This window comes from Coffea eugenioides, chromosome 4 (assembly GCF_003713205.1).
Source record: "Coffea eugenioides isolate CCC68of chromosome 4, Ceug_1.0, whole genome shotgun sequence".
Classification (NCBI taxonomy): Eukaryota; Viridiplantae; Streptophyta; class Magnoliopsida; order Gentianales; family Rubiaceae; genus Coffea; species Coffea eugenioides.
In genome coordinates this window covers 41759284-41778023 of record NC_040038.1, presented here as the reverse complement: position 1 = coordinate 41778023, position 18740 = coordinate 41759284, and the positions used below count along the sequence as shown (strand labels likewise).

At 34.7% G+C, this 18740-nt stretch overlaps 3 protein-coding genes across 4 annotated transcripts; all 3 read left to right on the top strand.

Moving 5' to 3' along the window:
• The first annotated feature begins 6526 nt into the window (after positions 1 to 6526).
• Positions 6527 to 7105, top strand: LOC113769391. Its single transcript, XM_027313844.1, has one exon. The coding sequence runs from the start codon at positions 6527 to 6529 to the stop codon at positions 7103 to 7105; it is 579 nt and encodes a 192-aa protein (XP_027169645.1).
• A 1751-nt stretch (positions 7106 to 8856) lies between these two features.
• Positions 8857 to 14513, top strand: LOC113768291 (microtubule-associated protein RP/EB family member 1B-like). 2 transcript variants are annotated; one of them, XM_027312575.1, is made up of 8 exons: positions 8857 to 9345; positions 11671 to 11739; positions 11854 to 11940; positions 12795 to 12901; positions 12990 to 13129; positions 13217 to 13293; positions 13627 to 13757; positions 14001 to 14089. In XM_027312575.1, exons 1-7 carry the CDS (start codon positions 9238 to 9240, stop codon positions 13744 to 13746), a joined length of 708 nt encoding a protein of 235 aa, XP_027168376.1. In that variant the 5' UTR covers positions 8857 to 9237; the 3' UTR covers positions 13747 to 13757; positions 14001 to 14089. The 2 variants fall into 2 exon arrangements, with proteins under 2 accessions (XP_027168376.1, XP_027168375.1); XM_027312574.1 differs by having other exon boundaries at positions 8859 to 9345; positions 13627 to 13740; positions 14001 to 14513.
• Positions 14514 to 14599: 86 nt separating this feature from the next.
• On the top strand, positions 14600 to 18549 carry LOC113769390 (protein STRICTOSIDINE SYNTHASE-LIKE 10-like). Its single transcript, XM_027313843.1, has 4 exons — positions 14600 to 14648; positions 16264 to 16471; positions 17226 to 17492; positions 17967 to 18549. Exons 1-4 carry the CDS (start codon positions 14600 to 14602, stop codon positions 18547 to 18549), a joined length of 1107 nt encoding a protein of 368 aa, XP_027169644.1.
• The last annotated feature ends 191 nt before the right edge of the window (positions 18550 to 18740 follow it).

Below are 18740 nucleotides of genomic sequence, written 5' to 3'. Positions count from 1 at the left end.
TAACTTTCAAATATTATTGTTTGGGTCCTTGAGAGGGGAAAAGTGAACATTTTTATCAATATTTGTGGGGGGGCAAAACAATATAATAAAAATTTTTTTACTTAGAAACAAATTTTTTTATAACAATTGGAGGGGGGGCAAAGTGAAATTTTTTATCAATATTTGGGGGACAAAACAATATAATAAAAATTTTTTACTTAGAAATTTTTTTTTTAACAATTGGAGGGGGGGCGGTTGCCCCCCCTTCCCTCCGCCCCTGGCTATATTATCTCTTGCATCAGTGATCTTGACCTCCATGTAGAAGGTAAAATTCGCGTCACTAAAGATTTTCTCATTGGGCTCATCAGCTCCCATTATTGTCAAGGAACTGTTGAGTAATCCCAGCGAATCAGTCAGCCAATTGTCACACTTTTTCAAACTCCTCAGTCTCCATCGATTAGTTTCAGTGATCAGTTTTTTCTTTAATTCAGGAATAATTTGATCACTGAGCTCGTTTATGCCGGCTTGCAGTGAAAGAGTGAAGATTTTTGATAGGGTGATGGAGTTTGATGGGGTCCTGGAGGTGTTCTTGTGGAGGGATAATAGAGATTTGTAGCATAAATCATGATGAAAAGTCCTCGAACAGGCGACTTGAATTGCAGTTGAGGGACTTCTGAGGTGTGATTTCCATATCGTGAAAGCTGAGGATAGTGCAGCAACAATAACAATGAAATAGATGATGAATCTCAGATTGGTTTTTGGCTTTGGGGGTTGATCTTCTTCCCCCTGGAATTTCATTTTGACGCTTGAATCAAAGTTCATAGTGGCCATAATGAAGTTCGAGGAAGATCTGGAGGAGGAAAATTGAAGAAGAACAAAAGACTGTTTTCAAAATGAATAGAAGAAAATGATCAAAGCAGGCCCTATTATTTTATAATTTAAGATTGAATCTAGAATGAATCGTTGGCTTTTAGTTATTATGACCAAAAAAAAAAAAAAAGATATGTGTATATGATGTGATATAATGAGATATTGACTGCTCATAGAGACGATTATAATGAGGTACATTTGATTTGTCTTCTTCGATTGAGGTTTATGAACCTGACAAACACAAAGATGACAAGATATAGAAAATTACCAAGTAATTTACGTGGGATGGCCGGCTGAGACCGCAATTCTTTGGTCTTATCCATGTTAAAAATGCTACAAGTAACCGCAACAAATCACTAGGCTTCATTTCTTTGAAGAAAAATAATTTAAGGCCAATGTACATTGGTAGAATTTTGGATCAATATTCTACAAATACCTAGAACAATTCAAAATGGAGTTGAACAAACCCTCACTCACTAACTCACACACAACACACGTACACCCTTATATGATATTTTGATTGTCATATTGAAAGTGTAAACTGATAAAAACATGTTTGATCAAATCACTATCGATTCAAAACTTAGAATATGAACTTAATAAGAATAAGGATTTGGTCTATAGAAATCTGACATCCACACAGATTGGGAGAAAACATGAAGGTTGAAAAACAAGAACAAACATCACATTTGCTTGAGCAGTAGTGAATACAGATTGGAAGTACTAGATTGTGCAGAAGCAAATGTACTAAAACATTTTCAATGGATGAAAGAAAATTGGGTTAAATACCAAAAAGACCCTGGTGATTTAGCAAATGTTTAAATTATCCTCCTATGATTTGGAAATCTAAAATCTAGCCCTCCTGGTTTGGAATAATCTCACATTTGGCAAAAAAACGTTGAGACTACCTATGTTTGTCAGTGACACACATCTGGTGCTTTGTTGAGATTGAAACACCGCAGAAAATTTTTTGAAAAATGTCTCCGCATCTGTATGTATACATCTGTACTTACTATATAAAGATATAGATGACTGCTGAGTTTTGTTTTTCACTTTTTCAGTTCAATTTTTATCCTCACAACTAGTTATCACTAACGGTCTTTAAAAATTAATGTCAAAGGCTAGGAAAAGTCTACAGTGAGTGCTTCCCTTAAAATGGTGTGATATACAATTGAATGCTAGAAGGCTGTATGCTAGCATATAATTGTATTAAAAATAGGAGACTTGGAGGAACGTTTGAGAATAGAGAAGATGAGAAGGTAGAAATTGGAGTGGGGCGGCAGCTTTAGTGATAAGCTTTATGGTTCAAAAAACTTTTTTTTTCCTTTTTCCAATTTGATTGACAAAATTACAAAAGCAGCAATTCACAGTTTAAACCGATTTGCACGGTTTGATGGTTTTTTTATCGGTTTTGACGGGTTTTGATGGCTAGTCAACCCTTAGAATGAATTGGACCAAAGTCATGGCTAGTTTGGTTCGTGGTTCGATCGATCGAGCAAGCCAGATCGGTCGAACTGGCCATGTCGATCCGAATTTCAAAACACAGATTCAAGCATTTAAGAAATTGCTGAAAAGTAAAAGGGATATAACTGAGGTTAACCAATTCGACCAAGCAAGTTAGTTTTATGTATTTCCAGAAGTAAGGTAAGCTCATGGAGTCATTCTTTTTCATAGAGTTTGAAATGTACCTGAAGGTAATGCAATCTGCCAATTATGGTTTGTCATAAGTGCACATGACTCTTCAATTTTCTGAAATTTCTATGATTTAGTTTTCAACATTTTCATAGTGTTTTTTATTAGGGAGAGAAGAATAGGTTGGATGGCAGAGGAAAGGGGTGCAAGTGAGAAATTCCGAATTTATACATGTAACTTCAAAATTATAAGAACAGATCTTTTCCTAACATCAATGTGGTATGCAGATATATGACAAAAGTAATGAATTTTGTCATGGGATGGAGTAATTGTTATTTGTAGTTTGGTCTTGATATAAGCCGAACGGTGATGATGTTGACATTTAAAGCTTTGTGAAATTGTCGAAGGCGTCCAATCAAAAAGAAAAAACAGAAAAAAGAAGGAAGGGACTAATGCACATCTTAAGTTGAAGACGTTCCTGCATTCATAAATGGTACACGAACTCTTCTATAGCATGACATCTTATGTAAAGGGACAATGGAACAATAATGCTCAAGTTAAATTCTCTGCAGTATAAAAATTCAACAAAATGAACACTCATGTAAAATTACACCCTTCAAAATCGGTCAACACTTTGACCCAAAAAAAAAAAAAAAAGAAGTCAGTCAACACCATTGCATATGCAGTAAGGGGATAAAAACCACACAGACACTATAAGAAAATCTTACTCTAAGCGATGCAACTCATGCGATAGATACAAAATAAATGACCTCCTCGATTTTAGAAATTTTCATGTTTGTATTTATTTTAGTCTTTTTCTTAAATGAGCTCTTAAATATACATGATTGTGTTGGCAATATATTCAAACGGGTTACAAACCAAAAGTTATAGTGATGATGAACGTTGTGGTCGAGTACAGTACAAAATGAGAAATCTAACTCCATAATCCATATTATCATTAACAGTCTCTAATAACACAAATTTTAAGAAAGATCTACTGGGAGAGCTTCCCCTTAGATGGCACCACATGCACTCTAGGGAGTTCTCGATCAAGTTCTCATTGAGTCCTCAATGAAGGCAAACACTTGTACTTAAAAGTTAAAGGGAAAATCGTTCAAAACGTCCCTTATATTTTGTAAAATAACTTTTTTCGTCCCTCACTTTTAAAAATATAATTTTACGTCCCTTACAAATTCACATTTCATAAAATAAATTTTTTCGTCCCTTAAATTTTATAAAATGAATTTTTTCATCCTTCATATTTTTCAAAATGAATTTTTTCATCTTTTATTGATCATGTGTGTGAATGATTTTTTTTTAAATTCATGTATATATCTATTTGATTTTACCTGAACAGTACGAATAGCATGTGAAATCAAATAGAGATATATTACATACTATTCGTACTACTCAAGTGAAATCAAATAGATATATACATGGATTTAAAAAAATTGTTAGTTTTTCACTTATATTCATTTTCTTTTACTCGAAATTTGAAAATAAAGAAAACATTTAATCCTAAATATTATCGAGTGTTTATATCGAATTAAATTTGGATAGAAAAGTAAACAAAAGAAAAGTATGACGAAAAGAAATAAATGATTGGCACTTTCAAATTTTAAAACAATCACAAGGCAAGTAATTCAACTGTTGGTCTTAAAAGTGTCGAGTAGAAATTTCAGATTTAAATCGAAATTTGTTAGCACAATTATAGAATTCGAGTTAGGACCCATTAATTAGATGATTTTATTATACAACTCAATAAATAAATTATTACCAAAAGAGAAATGTCACAAATATTGAATAGGTTCAAATGGTGAAATCATATAAATATATACATGGATTTCAAACAAAATTATTAGTTTTAAACCCCTATATATATCTATTGAATAGCATGTGTATAACTACGATTAACATGTTTAGATTAAATCCAATAGAGATAAATTACATGTTATTCATACTATGCAGGTAAAATCAAATATACATATACGTGGGTTTATAAAAAAAAAAAAAAAAAGCTATTTGTACACATGATCAATGAGGGATGAAAAAATTCATTTTGAAAAATGTGAGGGATGAAAAAATTGATTTTTTGAAATCTGAGGAACAAAACAATTCATTTTATAATATGTTAGGGATGAAAAAATTCATTTTGTGAAATGTGAGGGACTATGAATCAGATTATGTAAAAATTTGATTTGATAATTTTGCCCTTAAAAAATGATCATATGCAAGTCATGTGGTGGATTCCGGCCAAAAACTAGTCGGAAACCTAGGTAGAGATCAAATTTGGTCAATGTGAATTTGTATAGGACGTAAAATTACACTTTTAAAAGTGAGGGACGAAAAAAGTCATGTTGTAAAATGTGAGAGGCGTTTTGAACGATTTTCCCAGAGTTAAATTCATACATACATTTGATGTAAGTAGCACCATTCTAAGCGGAATTTTTTTTTACCAAAAAAAAAGGATATGTCACTCTTTACCTTATAAATCCATTTTTTTTATATTATCAAAGCTCCTTCGATGTTGTTGGTGTTGCTATACCTTGATTAGTTTCTTACTAGACGTTTTCACCATCTTTGTATTGCAAAAAAAAAAAAAAAGAGTAGGTCCTTTCTTCCAATTCATTTTTATTTATGAAGAGCACTCGATTTTTTTTTTTTTTATAAGTGGAAGGTTTGAATTCAAAATCTTCTATATATAATCCCTCCAACCTTACCACTCAACCATATCCTTCCCCTAGAATATTCGATTTGCTAATAGAGAAAAAAGAAGAGAGAGAGAGAGAGAGTAGAGTCCTCTGTATAAACTTGACTAATGAGTAAGTGCTAGTTGAACCGCTGAGCTTTGGTCCAATGGCCACCAAAAAGAGACGAAATTGTAGGTTGGTGGTTCAAACCCCACCTGCAATGAAAAAAATTCAAAAGAAGTGCTAGAGTTTTAGGTTGTAGGTCGGGGGTTTGATTTTGAAAAAAATCCAAAGAAAGTGTTAGATCACCTCTTTGATCTAGTCAGATTCTTATATCTACTAACCCCTTACGTTAATTCATATAACTAAATTGGTGATTACACCAAAATACTATGATTTTAGAGAAAATATAATGATAATTATATGTATTGATTTGAAACTTGTGAGGCTCTAGATCCAATGATTATAGGATAGGAGTCGTAGACTCGTAGGACAATAGTTCCTCTTAATTTAAAATAGTTAACCTAGGGATAATTTTAGAAACCTCCTCTGAGGTTTTTAACACCTTCATTGACCTTCTCTGAAATTTCAAAAATTACGTTGACCTCCCTTATAAAAAATTTGAAAAATTTGGGCCCCATTGCTTTGCATAAGATGTAACGGAAGTACTATTCTGCCCAAAGACATTATGATTGATTACAAATTTCTTAAAGCTCAAAAAAGTCAGTAGTGAAAGTGTGAAAAATCTCGGGGTTCTGAAATTATCACTAAAACCAAATGCTCAAATGGAAAAAAAAAAAAAAAAGGCTTGGCCTTTGCTCTAAACTCTTATTATCAAAATTCCCTGGCCACCTGCAAGACAGGAGGAGAACCAACAGAGTAGAAAAGGAGCAAACAATGCTGAGACAAGTTGGGAAGAAAGGAAACATAGTGTGTGGAAGAAATTGTGGCAACTAAAGGTAAAGGCCAAGCTGAAACACTTCATGTGGAAATGCCTGCAGAACTACCTACCAACCAATGAAGTTACTTTCAAAAGGATGGGAAAAGGAGAGGGAAGATGTAGCTGCTGTGGAGAAAGTGTGGAAACCATCGAACATTTACTCTTTTTTTGCATGAATGCAGTAGAAGTACGGAAGATGGCTCCAGTAAGGTGGGATGGTTTAAAGGACAAACAACATAATTTATGACTTTGGTGGGAGAAAACTACTCAGTCTATCTCAAAGGATCATGTACCAGATAGAGTTAACCTCGCCATCAATATTTTTTGGCAAATTTGGAAAGCACGAAACAAAAAAGTCTTTGAAAATGAATGCCAGAATCCATACAGAATTGTCACGAAAGCACAGGAGGACTGGATGGAGTATGAGCAGGCAAGGGAAGAAGAACAAGACAACAATGCACCCCTCATACACAGTGAGCACCAGAAAAGAAGAGAAACAGCAAAGGAAGACGAGATATGTCTGTTCACAGATGCAGCGATATCAGCAAAAATGAAAAGGACGGGCCAAGGAATTGTGGCAAGGAACTGGAAAGGAAAGATCATGCGAGCAAAAGGGATAGTCAATCAATACAAGGGAGTACCAAGTAAGGAAGAAGCTCTGGCAATCAGGAATGCAATACTGATGGCTAAACATGTAGGATGGACTAAAATAATAGTCCATTCTGATAGCAAATCAGTAATAGACCAGATAAATAGAAGCAATGACTATGAATACAACATTGCAACTATTCTGGAAGATGTGCAAGAACTTAGAACACATTTTGAAAGCTGTAGGTTTGTGTTTATACCTAGATCAGAAAATGAAATCAGCCATACTCTAACTCAATTTGCTGTCAAGCTAGTGTATGATATTGAATGGGAACAAGACTTCCCAAGTTGGCTGATGGTCTTAGTGAGAAAGGAAATGATGGTAGTAGCCCTTTTTTGTAATTAAATCTTGTATTATCAAGTGGTTTCATATATATATATATATATATATGTTAACGTCTGTGGAAAAAAAAAATTCCCTGGCCACCTTAGCTCATGTTTAATATTTATGCCACCTCTTGCATTAAAAAGCAAATTCTTGGAATCCATGGGACCGGACTAAGGCCGAATCTGACATGTGATAAAGCCTATGTCACCTACCCCACCATTCTCTGAAGGCCAGCCAATAGAAACAAATGCTACAGATAGTGAAAGAGTCCACTTAGGCTCTAAAGCATTATCATCCCAATTTTAGCAAATTAATGTTTCCTCTCTTTTCTTGTTTCCAAATGTAACCACCAATCCCACCACCCGTTTTGTGTCTCTTGGGGTTCGACTCCTTCCATTGTCTTGTGTCTCTTGGGGGCGGGGCACAGGCGCAGGCGCAGGAGGATTAGTCCGAAAGGGATACCTCATGTGATGAAAAAAAAAAAATCCCACCATCCTTTAATCTAAACCAGGCCAATGATAGTTCAGCAAGTCTTAAACAAAATCCAAGTCTAAAGAAGTATGCAAAAAAGTAAACTTCCCCAAATTTTTTTTACGGTAACGATAGTATTTTTATAACCTAATCTATCTTAATTTAGGAGAAGGGGAGACTAAAGAGACTGTGTATAAAGGATTATTAGTAGGGATGGCAATGGGGGCGGGTGCCCGCGGGCAACCGCCCCGCGGGGGTCTCTCGGGGCGGGGGGCGGGCTATCCCCCCCCCCGCCACCCCGCAAAAAAAAAATTATATATATATAATTATATATAATATGTAATTTAATTAGTTATAAACTTATGATAATGATATTATTAGTTAGATGTATTATATAATGTATATTAGTGTATGTAATATAATTGATATTATCAATTATACGAATAATTAGACATGTCTACTAATAGAATTTATTAATTAGTTATACTAAATTTACTAATACATTTATACTAAATTTCTAATTACACTTAATAGAATAACACTTTTTTCTCAAAAAAAAAAAAGCACAAACACAATAAAGAATTAGTGATTGTATTTGTATCAAAAGTGAAAACTTAACTATTTTAATTGTATTTATTTCATCATGTTGGATTGTATTCAAATACCTTTTGTTTGATTGTTTTTATGAGTTTCAATTGTAAAATTAAAATGAATAATAACTTGATGATGTGTTGATATTTTAGTACTTGATTATTTATTAAAATTTAACTATAATAAAATTTTATTAATCCCGCGAAAAAAATTTTATTAACCCCGCGGGGAAAGCGAGGCGGGGGGAGTGGGAGGCGGGGGACGGGGCGGGGGCGGGGGGAGTTTGTAGGCAGCGGGGCGGGGGATGGGGGAGGGGTCCCCCACCCCAACCCCGCCCCGTTGCCATCCCTAATTATTAGATATAAAAACCTAATTTAAAGGGAGGAGATCCTAAAGAGATTGTGTATAAGGGGTTAGTAGGTATAAAAATTTGACTAGATAAAAAGGTGTTTGACCCCTCCTTTGAATTTTTTTCAAAATAGATAGGATTCAAATCCCCAACTTATAACTCAGAGAGGGATTTAGTCCGTTTTGATGACAACTGAACCATATTTCAGTGGTTTGCCAAGTTTGACAGGTGACCAGAAATGCAATTGCATGCATAGAGAGACAAATGGATCTAGGACATAAATGTGCCAATTGGCCAGTCATGCCAGCTTCTTCAGCCGTTCTCCTAACATCTTTGCCCTTTTTTTCCATGGTTTTGCATTGGTGGGTCGCTTTCTACTTTAACAAACAACAGTTAAACAGTGATAGTTTTCCACTAATCCATCATTGGTTAGAGGCTTAAAGCAAATTAAATTGTACCATTCATTCCTTTCTTTTTTATCTCTCTCGACTTGTCTCTTTCAAAAACAGAGAGACCCCTTTAACCAACTTGGTTTAAGATAGTATAACAGCCATTTTTATTTGAATTACAAAAATTCCTTATATTTCGCAACACCCCTTTCTCTCTTCACCTTTATTATCAGCAAATGTAGGGATGCCTATATCCTACTACCACATAAGCATATTTATCTGATTTTGAATAATAATAATAGAATTAGAGTCAAAGTTTCGATCTTTGGAAAGTTTTGGAAGAGCAAAATATGGCAACAAATATTGGTATGATGGATAGTGCATACTTTGTTGGGAGGAATGAGATTCTAGCATGGATCAATGCCAGGCTTCAGCTCAATCTTTCTCGTATTGAAGAGGTACCCTTTTGGATTTTTCAGCAATATGTATCTCCTTTTTTGTTTATGTGCATGAATTTTGGTACATATTTTCCTTCGGTGATTTTCCATATAGAATTTTCAAGAAACCATTTTTAGGTTAGTTACAAGCTTGAATGGTTTTGGCCAATTGTTCAAGTTTGACTCTTGAATTGAATTCCGGTCATGGTTATACAATGGGATGCTTTTGTTATTACATGTTCTGTGGACAAAAGTTGAACCTTTATGCTTTTGCCTCGTCCTGGGCCATTATATTGAGGTGAGGTACTTGACCCTTTCTTGAAATATGTAAGGAGGCTTTTGTTTCTTGCAATCAAAATGTAGTTTTTATTCTCTTCACTGGTAAGTAGTAAAGTGAGTGCTTGACTGTTGTTGATTAAATCAGGCTGCAATAGACTCTGGTATATGATAAGCATCTTTTGGATTGCTTCAAGTTTTTGCTAATGCATTCGAGCACTTACTGACTTGGTCAAAGCTTCTTGTTTTCGTCCTTAGGTTTTATGCTGTAATTCAACTGTCATTTTAGGTAATATTGAGTGTGAACAAGGCGATAGGTAATCAATGTGGTTAATCATTGTGGTTCTTGTTGGCTTGATGTTGGAAAATGGCTTCTGCCATTAAATATTGAGTAGCTTTAGATGAAGGAAAGCCAATCAGAAAACTGATTCTGATCTTCAATATGCTGATGGCTTTGCTAAAACACATTTTACAGCCTTAGATTTTTATTTTATTTTATTTTTTTGCTCATCTGACAGAAAATAGCATTTGACAAAGGAGTAGCTTTCTTTTTAGCTAGTCATTGTGTGTCCTGTAAAGGAAAGCTGAGAGTAGCTTCTGCCCTTAAATATTGAGTAGCTTTAGATGAAGGAAAACCAATCAGAAAACTGATTCTGATCTTCAATATGCTGATGGCTTTGCTAAAACACATTTTACAGCCTTAGTTTTTTCCCCCTTCTCATTCAGCTACTTATGTATCTCTACTGTCTTCATCTGACAGAAAATAACATTTGACAAAGGGGTAGCTTTCTTTTAGCTAGTCATTGTGTGTCCTGGAAAGGAAAGCTGAGAGGGATGCCTTATCCTTTGCAGTATTGATTTATCTTATCTATAATATTTTCTTTTGATATAATAGGTGAGGTTACATGTCATTCTGAATTCTGAAATATTCTGCCAGGAAGCTTATCTTGTAGTTATGTCATTGACGGTCAGATTACTATAAGCAGTGATCTCTCTATGCCATGATCTACTTTTAGTCTTCATTCATCTATGCATCTCCTTTCAGGAAATATAGTATTCAAACTGTCCAAGCATGCCAACTAGACATGATATCAATTCATAATTACTTTGGGGCATTGATAAATCCTCCCTGCTCTTGCTGAGTACGTCACAAATGATATGAATAGGGAGAATTGATTGCAAAGACTTACCCAGGTGCTTAGGAATAAGTTAATTTATGAATTGGGAATTTTGCTTCTTCAAAATTTGTGACACTTCAGTGAAGAGACATGGTGCTTATCTTGAATGTAGTGAGTGTTATACAAATAGGAATTCATTTATTGTTCCACTCGCCTTGTTAAGCATGGGTATATAGCAATACTGTTGAAAACTAGTTGCAGTTTTAAATTTTGACAGTTTTAGTGGGAAAATTGCATGTGAAAGTGGTGTGAAGCTTGTGAGTCTCTCTCTCTCTCTCTCTATTTGGCTGAGCTTGTAAGTCTTATATACTAGGAAGACATAATCTTCCAAGAATTATGTAGGAAAATCCACTATGAAAGAGCTTGGAAATTGTGATGCACCCACAGCAGTGTACAATGTATGTTTCAAAGGAGATGTATTTTTTTTCTGCAGAAATATGAGGAATTAATCAATTATGGGGAACGATTGTGGCTATCCAATTGGTAGGCCAAATTTTTTAATAGAGTTCAATGCATCCAAATTGATAGATTTAGCCATTGGATTTTAGCCCACTTAGTTGAATTTAGATATTACTTTCAGGGATCAGAGTCGTATTTTCTGAACCAATTTTTGGAAAGAATTATGCCAAAACATGACTCCGCAGCTTCTCTTTTCTGAGCAATGGAAGTTCTGAAAGACAAAAACATTATCTTTTAAAATCTAAGCATTTACTTCCATTTGTGTACTTCATTTGTGAGAAGGTATTTTCAATCTTTGTTGCCATTGCTAATCATCTTTTTAGGTGATGTCGCATTTTGTTGGCAACTTCATTTGCATGCTCAATAGTCATCAGGTATGCAAGACACCTTCTTGCAATGATGCATAGTTTTAGATTTCAATTTCTTTTGCTAGGCTGCATCGGGAGCTGTCCAATGCCAGATGATGGACATGACTTATCCAGGAGTGGTTCCGATGCACAAGGTAACATGTTTGTCCTGTCAAATCTGGCATCTTCATGCATTTCTTTTAGTTTTTCCTCTTACATCTAGACCATTTTGTGCACTTGTAGAATTGTTGACAGATATTTTTACATAGGTGAATTTTGACGCAAAGACAGAATATGATTTTATTCAAAATTACAAGGTGCTGCAAGATGTATTCAATAAACTGAAAATTGACAAGGTAAATCTTTTCTATGACCCATTTTGAAGCATTTAAGTTATGCTTCAGAACTTTGCTTCCATGTTCATGTTGACCTAAGAACTCAATAGTTTCTTACTGGCCATTAAGACATTATTCTGCTACCTTTTTCTTCTTAGTTGGGTTCTTTGTTCATACTATCCTTTAGTCAGCATTAGACTTAAGAATCAGTTATAACTTAGCTCAGGTAAATGAAATAGTCTCCTTCAGTAGAATTGTATGTTTGACATGCTGCACATCGTGGAACTTGAGTTATGCAAGTGATATGATAAATTTAATCAATACTTGTTAAGCGGAAGAAATAACAACTGCAGGTTGCTGAAGTACCTATTTGTTGACTAAAAACCATACTGCAAGTTGAGCAACTTGAGTTATGCAAGTAATGTATGTAAGAAATTCAATTAATACTTGTTAAGCATAAGAAGAAAGATGCAGGTTGTTAAAGTACCCATCTGTATGGGGTGCTTTCTACTTGCTATAAGCTCTTGCATTGTTAGGCTCCTTTTCCTTTTTTCCTTTTGTTCTTCTTTTCTTGGAAGAAAGCAGGGCTGTTTTGGATATTGTAGGGATAGATTGTGCCCATTCTAATATGCAGCTTCCAGTTGGAAATTTCTGCACCGTTGCAATTTCTTTTCTGTTCAAGTTAGATGCCTTCTTGTGAAAACAACAATGGTGGATAAGTGCCATTAATATTTCATTCTCATCATTTTGGCTTGGGCAAATTCTATTAACTACTCATTGTCATTGAACATCAAGCCATGCGTTTCTATAGACTATGTGTACTGACTTGTTGCTGACCTGGTATCGAACATTGATAATTCAATTCACGTTTGCAGCATATTGAAGTCAACAGACTTGTCAAGGGTAGAACTTTGGACAACCTGGAGTTTTTGCAATGGCTTAAACGTTATTGTGATTCCATCAATGGTGGCATCATGAATGAGTACAGTACTTCTAATATGCTTAGACATGTTAAATCATTGACACCAGCTTCCTTATATTTGTCTCTTGCATATTCTTGAGTCATCCAGGAATTATAACCCTGTGGAGCGCAGAAGTAAAGGTGGGAAGGAACGATTTGTAAGGACCCAGAAGAGCTCAAAGTCTCTGCAAACAAGCAACACGCATGACCATGCCATCGGGGATGGGTTGGGCATCAACAAGGTTGCAGGTAGGGAAAAATCACATCTTCTTCTTTACTATTTGTGTTTCACCATTCTCCGAGCTTAAGATTCTTGTTCGCTTTGTGTTAATGAAGGGACCAAGTTAGGAAGGCAATGCCCAGTATCTAGTGGGGTTAATTCCTCAGTGGAGATTCAGGCATTGACAAAGGAGGTACTTAGGTCATATCTATCTCGAATTACATTCTTAAAACATCTTTTAGCTGTCAATATATCTAATCTAAGTTGTACTTGCATCACTGCTAGTTAAACACATGCAAACAAGAGTAAATGAGTAGCATCTATCGCATCTATTTAAGGTCGTCAAGAATTTAAAATCGAGTTTATGTTGAATCATAATGATAAATAGATGATTGCTATGACTCTGCAAATCTATTTACTCACTCTGCTGATGATGCTTTTCTTCTGAAATGTTGTGCAAAAATAAACATGTTTTTCCAGTCTTTGAATGTCTTGTACTAATTGGTTTCATTACATGCTCATGCAGATTACAGATCTGAAGCTGTCAGTTGACCTTTTGGAAAAAGAAAGAGATTTCTATTTTGGGAAGTTACGGGATATTGAGATACTCTGTCAGAGTCCTGAATTAGAAAATATCCCAGTATGATTTCCCCAAAGGTCCCCTGAATCCTTGTCTATTGCTATTGCTTGTCTCTGTGGTGTTTCTTCAAACCCGTCTTACGCCATAATGTAATCTGTACCCCTGTCAAAATATCTAAACTTTCGTCAGAACCTGTTCCAGTTTCCCAGCTTTCCTGAGTTAGATATATTCATCATGGTGCCTCGATTTGTACTTTGTTACAAATGCATATCATTAGCAAAATGAATTTTATTCATCGCTTTCTCTTAAATCTTTTGCAGATCGCTGTTGCAGTTAAGAAGATTTTGTATGCTGCGGATGAAAAAGAGTCTCTACTCACAGAAGCTCAAGAAATTATCCACCAAACCATGGATGGCCAAGCCGAATTGAGCAAGGAGGGGGAGGAAGAAGATTAGACGAGATGGGTTTCTTGCCATTAAAGGTGGGAGACCAGTCTAACATTTGTCCCAGAAAGTCTCTTTTAGCTTTGCTCAAATTATGTTGGTTATCTATCCCGTAATGTAGTAAATAACCTGTTACCCCTCAGCTGTCTTGGATGTGTTAAAAAGATGCCTACGCTATCCCCCTGGAAAGAAACCAATGTCTACTTTGGATCAAAATGGTCAAATAAACAGCATCTAGTTTACTGGGGTATAAGCTGCAACTTTCTGTGTAGGGAATGAAAGTATGAATCCTTCAGCTCCTTCCTCCTTCGCTAGTCCCGCTGATGGATTAGGGGCTGGAGGTCAACTTTTTTAATTCAATTTTATGGCTTTCGTCAATTCAATATGGAATCTGTCCGATTTGTTTGTTTCAGTTGTCAAGTTCCCCCTCCCCCTCCCCCTGTAAATTGTGCAAAAAGAGTAACGACAACTAAAGAATGAAAGATCCAAAGAGCAAAGGCCAGCATATTCTACACAAAGATGATGGTATGTGACCATAAGAGCGTAGTTATTAATCGGCCGGGCCAACGGTTTAACCGACCATCTTGATCTAGATAGGTTGGGTTAGTAGTTAGACTGCTGATTGGTCAATGACTTGTCGGTTTAAGTCGCATAGTTATTAATTGGTTGGACCAACAGTTCAACAAACCATCTTGACAATTTGGGTTGATAGTTAGATTGGATGACGAAGTAGTCTATTGACTAGTTAAAGACATGACGTTTTAAGTCGAGTAAAATTCAGAGAAAATTGATGAATTCAACAACCAATTTAATTCTTACTAATGCTCAATGCACACCAAATGTGTGTACAATTAAAAAATATATAATACTTATGGTTATATATTTTAAATAAACTTTTTATTACTGAAGCAAACTTTAAATTTTTAAATATTTTTCATAAAATAATTTTATATTGATAGTTATAATGTTTAGGGGTAGTTATGTTGAAAACATATACTTAAATAGTTAAAAGTTAAAATAGTCATGGATAGCTATAGGTAGTTAAAGTAAAAATAGTTTTTGTAAGAGCAAAAAAGAAAGTTCATAAAGTGACGATAAATGTTAACCTCAATGTCAAACTCCTTACTCAGGTGCAACTTTGTCGCTTATTTGTATTGTCTAATTTATTAAATGTAAACTTTTTAAATTATGAAATGTGTGTATTAATTATTTCTAATTTTTAATTATTTTGTTCTTTTACTAATACAACTTATATACATGCATAAGGGGTATTTATGAAATCAAAGTTTCATCTCTCTTCTTAAAGTACTTTTTTAATGTTACTTTTTCTAATTAGACTAATATTGTTATCAAAACCTTAATCTCAGGAGAAGTTTTGTGTAATTTTGCAAACTTCAAGGGAGGCTAGCGATATTGTTAGAAGCCTCAAGGGAGGTTTCTGAAATTATCCCTGTATATATAGTATAGATATTTTATTTTCAAAAATTCAAAAATATTATTATATTATGTAACACCTGTTCAACTGGCAACCCGCAACTAACCCGCTAACCTATTAAACCTGTGGCCTTGCCAAGCTGATCCGGACTGGGTTAATAAATAATAACTATGCACGGCAGGACTTGAAGGATTATTCCTTAATAAACTAAAGTGTTTTTTTTTTTTTGGAAGGAAATAAACTAAAGTTCTCAACGGTAAATTGCTGTAGAATCGAATTCCAAACGAGTTTTAGTTCGAATTGAATTCCAAACAAGTTTTAGTTCTAAACCTTGACCAATTAAATAACATAAAACCCAATAGGATTACATAATAAGTAATAACCTTGTGCTCATGAAACTTGAAAACACTAAACTCCCATCCCATGCAGTCAATTTCTAAACCAACTTTGATATGAACTCCTATAACCAAACCAATTACAGTTCCAACAAAAATCGAAAAGGGATTACAATTGACACCCTACTCTGATCATCACATTGTCTATATAATAACGCCTTCGTAAACTCGTACTCTATGAAATTATTTAGCCTTTAGTAATTTCTTGTTTCTCCCTCCATAGCCATCATGATCTCTTCTAAGCCCTTTTTTTCTTCTTCAATCTTACTTCTAACAACCATTCTAATTTTCGTTGGTTCTCTTGGAACAGTCCATTCTGGTTATGAACCAAGACATCCTATTTCTCAGCGTAAATGGTCTCATGAACAGTTTCCAATCTCTGGTGCTTCCGGACCAGAGAGCCTTGCTTTCGATCGTCATGGTGATGGTCCCTATACCGGTGTTTCTGATGGCCGGATTATCAAGTGGGATCGGAACCAGAGTCGGTGGATAAATTTCGCAACAACAACTCCTTTCAGGTTACAATTAATATTCTTACAACTATTATTATTCGTGAAAAATTTGTGTTTGTTCTAACTATTTATGTGGACTGTCTGTACTGTTCTTGTTACGTGTATGTGACCATGCATATTCTTGTAGCTATTGTGATTAAGTACGAAAGGTCATTATTGTTGTTATTATTTTTTTTTTACCAAAATTACTATTTGTCATCACATTATGAAATTTTTTTTGGATTATTTCATAGAGAAATTACTGGTTAAGGGTCTCAGATTATGTAGATTATGATTAACTTTTCGCACGTCTGTCATCGTTCTTCTGTTTTTGTTGTAAAATTAGCGAAATTGTAAAAAAAAAAAAAAAAAATCGTATGATTTGAAATCGTAGTAGCTACTAATTATCTACAAAAAAGATAAGAATTTTGAGGCATGCTTTTGTCCTCTAGAAGACAAGCCACAAATAATCCTCCGATTAAGTAAGGCAAATCGTATCTATTTTGAAAGCATGCAATAGAGATATTACTATTTCAGGCTCTAACTCTTTTTCTTGTAAAATTTGTCAAATCGTCAAAATAAAAAAAAAAGTTTGTATGTTCAAATAGGAGATTATTTCGAATAATATTTTGAAAAAATGTTATATCATTTTTTTTGTAACGTGATATATATATAAAATAAAATATTAAAAAAACATATTTATGATTCAATCGAAAATTTTTGTTTTTGCAAATACAACTCTATCCAAATAGATTTTGTTGAAACTTTTTTTTACACACAGAGACGGATGTGAAGGTTCAGAAGATCATGTCAAGACGGAGGCTAGATGCGGAAGGCCACTAGGCCTAAGTTTCGATCACAAGACTGGTGACCTTTATATTGCGGATGCATATATGGGGCTCTTAGCAGTGGGTTCCAAAGGTGGATTGGCTACACCAGTGGTGCAGGAAGTCCATGGTTTTCCTTTTAAATTCCTCAATGATTTAGTTATTGATCAAGATAGTGGAGCAATCTATTTTACTGATACCAGTACAAGATTTGAAAGAAGGTAAACTTAATACTCCCTCCGTCTCACTTTGATCGTCCTGTTTTCTTTTTTTATCTGTCTCAAATTATAGTCCACTTTTCAATTGAAAAATGTAGTTGTATTTTAATTTTTCTAAAATACTCTTATTCAATGTAAGTTGTTGTTACTATAAACCTATTTCATTTAATGAGAGTTGATTCTTTTTTTACCATCAATTCAAGTTCCCGTAAAATTGTACTCTAATTAATGTGAGGGTATTTTAGAAAAATAGCTACCTAAATTGATTGTTCCAACAAAATTAACTACTTTTTATTAAATTGTGTGAAAAAAGAATCAGAACTATCAAAGTGGGACGGAGGGAATAACTCGAAAGAGTGTGATTATGTTCTTTTAGTATTGTCCAATGCTTGAACTTTTATCTCATACACGTGCTTTCTTCCTTCATAATTACATATATATATATATATATGGCACTGATTTGGTCCAAAATTTCAGGGAATTTGCCAATGTGATGTTTAGCGGTGACAATTCAGGAAGGCTATTGAAGTTTGATCCAAGAAATAATGAAGTAACAGTTCTCCTGCACAACCTCATGTTTCCAAATGGAGTTGCGCTGAGCAAAAATGGCGATTTCCTTCTTGTCGCCGAGACCACAAATAGCAGAGTACTAAGATATTGGCTTGAGCCATCATCAAAGCTCGGAAAGGTTGAAGTCTTTGCAAATCTTCCGGGAAGGCCGGACAACATCAAAAGGAACCAAAAAGGAGAATTTTGGGTGGCGGCTAATTCAGAAAAGGGTGGTTTATTCAATTGGATTCTTTCACGTCCTCGGTTAGGAAATTTCCTAGCCAGAATCCATTTTGATTTTACTAAACTGGACTCGCTTTTTGGTAATCCCGATGATGCGTACGCTTTTGCAATTAGACTGAGTGAGAATGGCGACGCATTGGAAACGATAGAGAGTTCAGAAGGGGAGACGTTGAAGTACATTAGTGACGTAGATGAAGAGAGTGGTGGTAGTTTGTGGGTAGGGTCTGTAGTACGTCCTTTTGCTATTAAGTTGACTGCCAGCAATTAGAGTTGTCTCAGTTGACATTATTATTATTAACATTACTGATGGATCAAAAAACATGTTATTTGGTCATGTAACTACCACAGCATATTTTGTATTCAAAAGTTGTTGTTTCTCTTTTTTATTTTTCCAACATTCTGGAAAAACAGTCATCACAAGAAAATTGGCAAAGTGCAAAAGCCAACAAACTATAAGCA

Excerpts from the sequence above, each read along its gene's own strand:
- LOC113769391 (XM_027313844.1), top strand. The coding sequence starts at position 6,527 with ATGGAGTATGAGCAGGCAAGGGAAGAAGAACAAGACAACAATGCACCC.
- LOC113769390 (XM_027313843.1), top strand. The coding sequence starts at position 14,600 with ATGAAAGATCCAAAGAGCAAAGGCCAGCATATTCTACACAAAGATGAT. Across the intron at positions 16,472-17,225 it reads GCAACAACAACTCCTTTCAG|AGACGGATGTGAAGGTTCAG; the intron begins GTTACAATTAAT and ends TTTTACACACAG. Across the intron at positions 17,493-17,966 it reads AGTACAAGATTTGAAAGAAG|GGAATTTGCCAATGTGATGT; the intron begins GTAAACTTAATA and ends CCAAAATTTCAG.
- LOC113768291 (XM_027312574.1), top strand. The coding sequence starts at position 9,238 with ATGGCAACAAATATTGGTATGATGGATAGTGCATACTTTGTTGGGAGG. Across the intron at positions 9,346-11,670 it reads ATCTTTCTCGTATTGAAGAG|GCTGCATCGGGAGCTGTCCA; the intron begins GTACCCTTTTGG and ends TTCTTTTGCTAG. Across the intron at positions 13,741-14,000 it reads CTGAATTAGAAAATATCCCA|ATCGCTGTTGCAGTTAAGAA; the intron begins GTATGATTTCCC and ends AATCTTTTGCAG.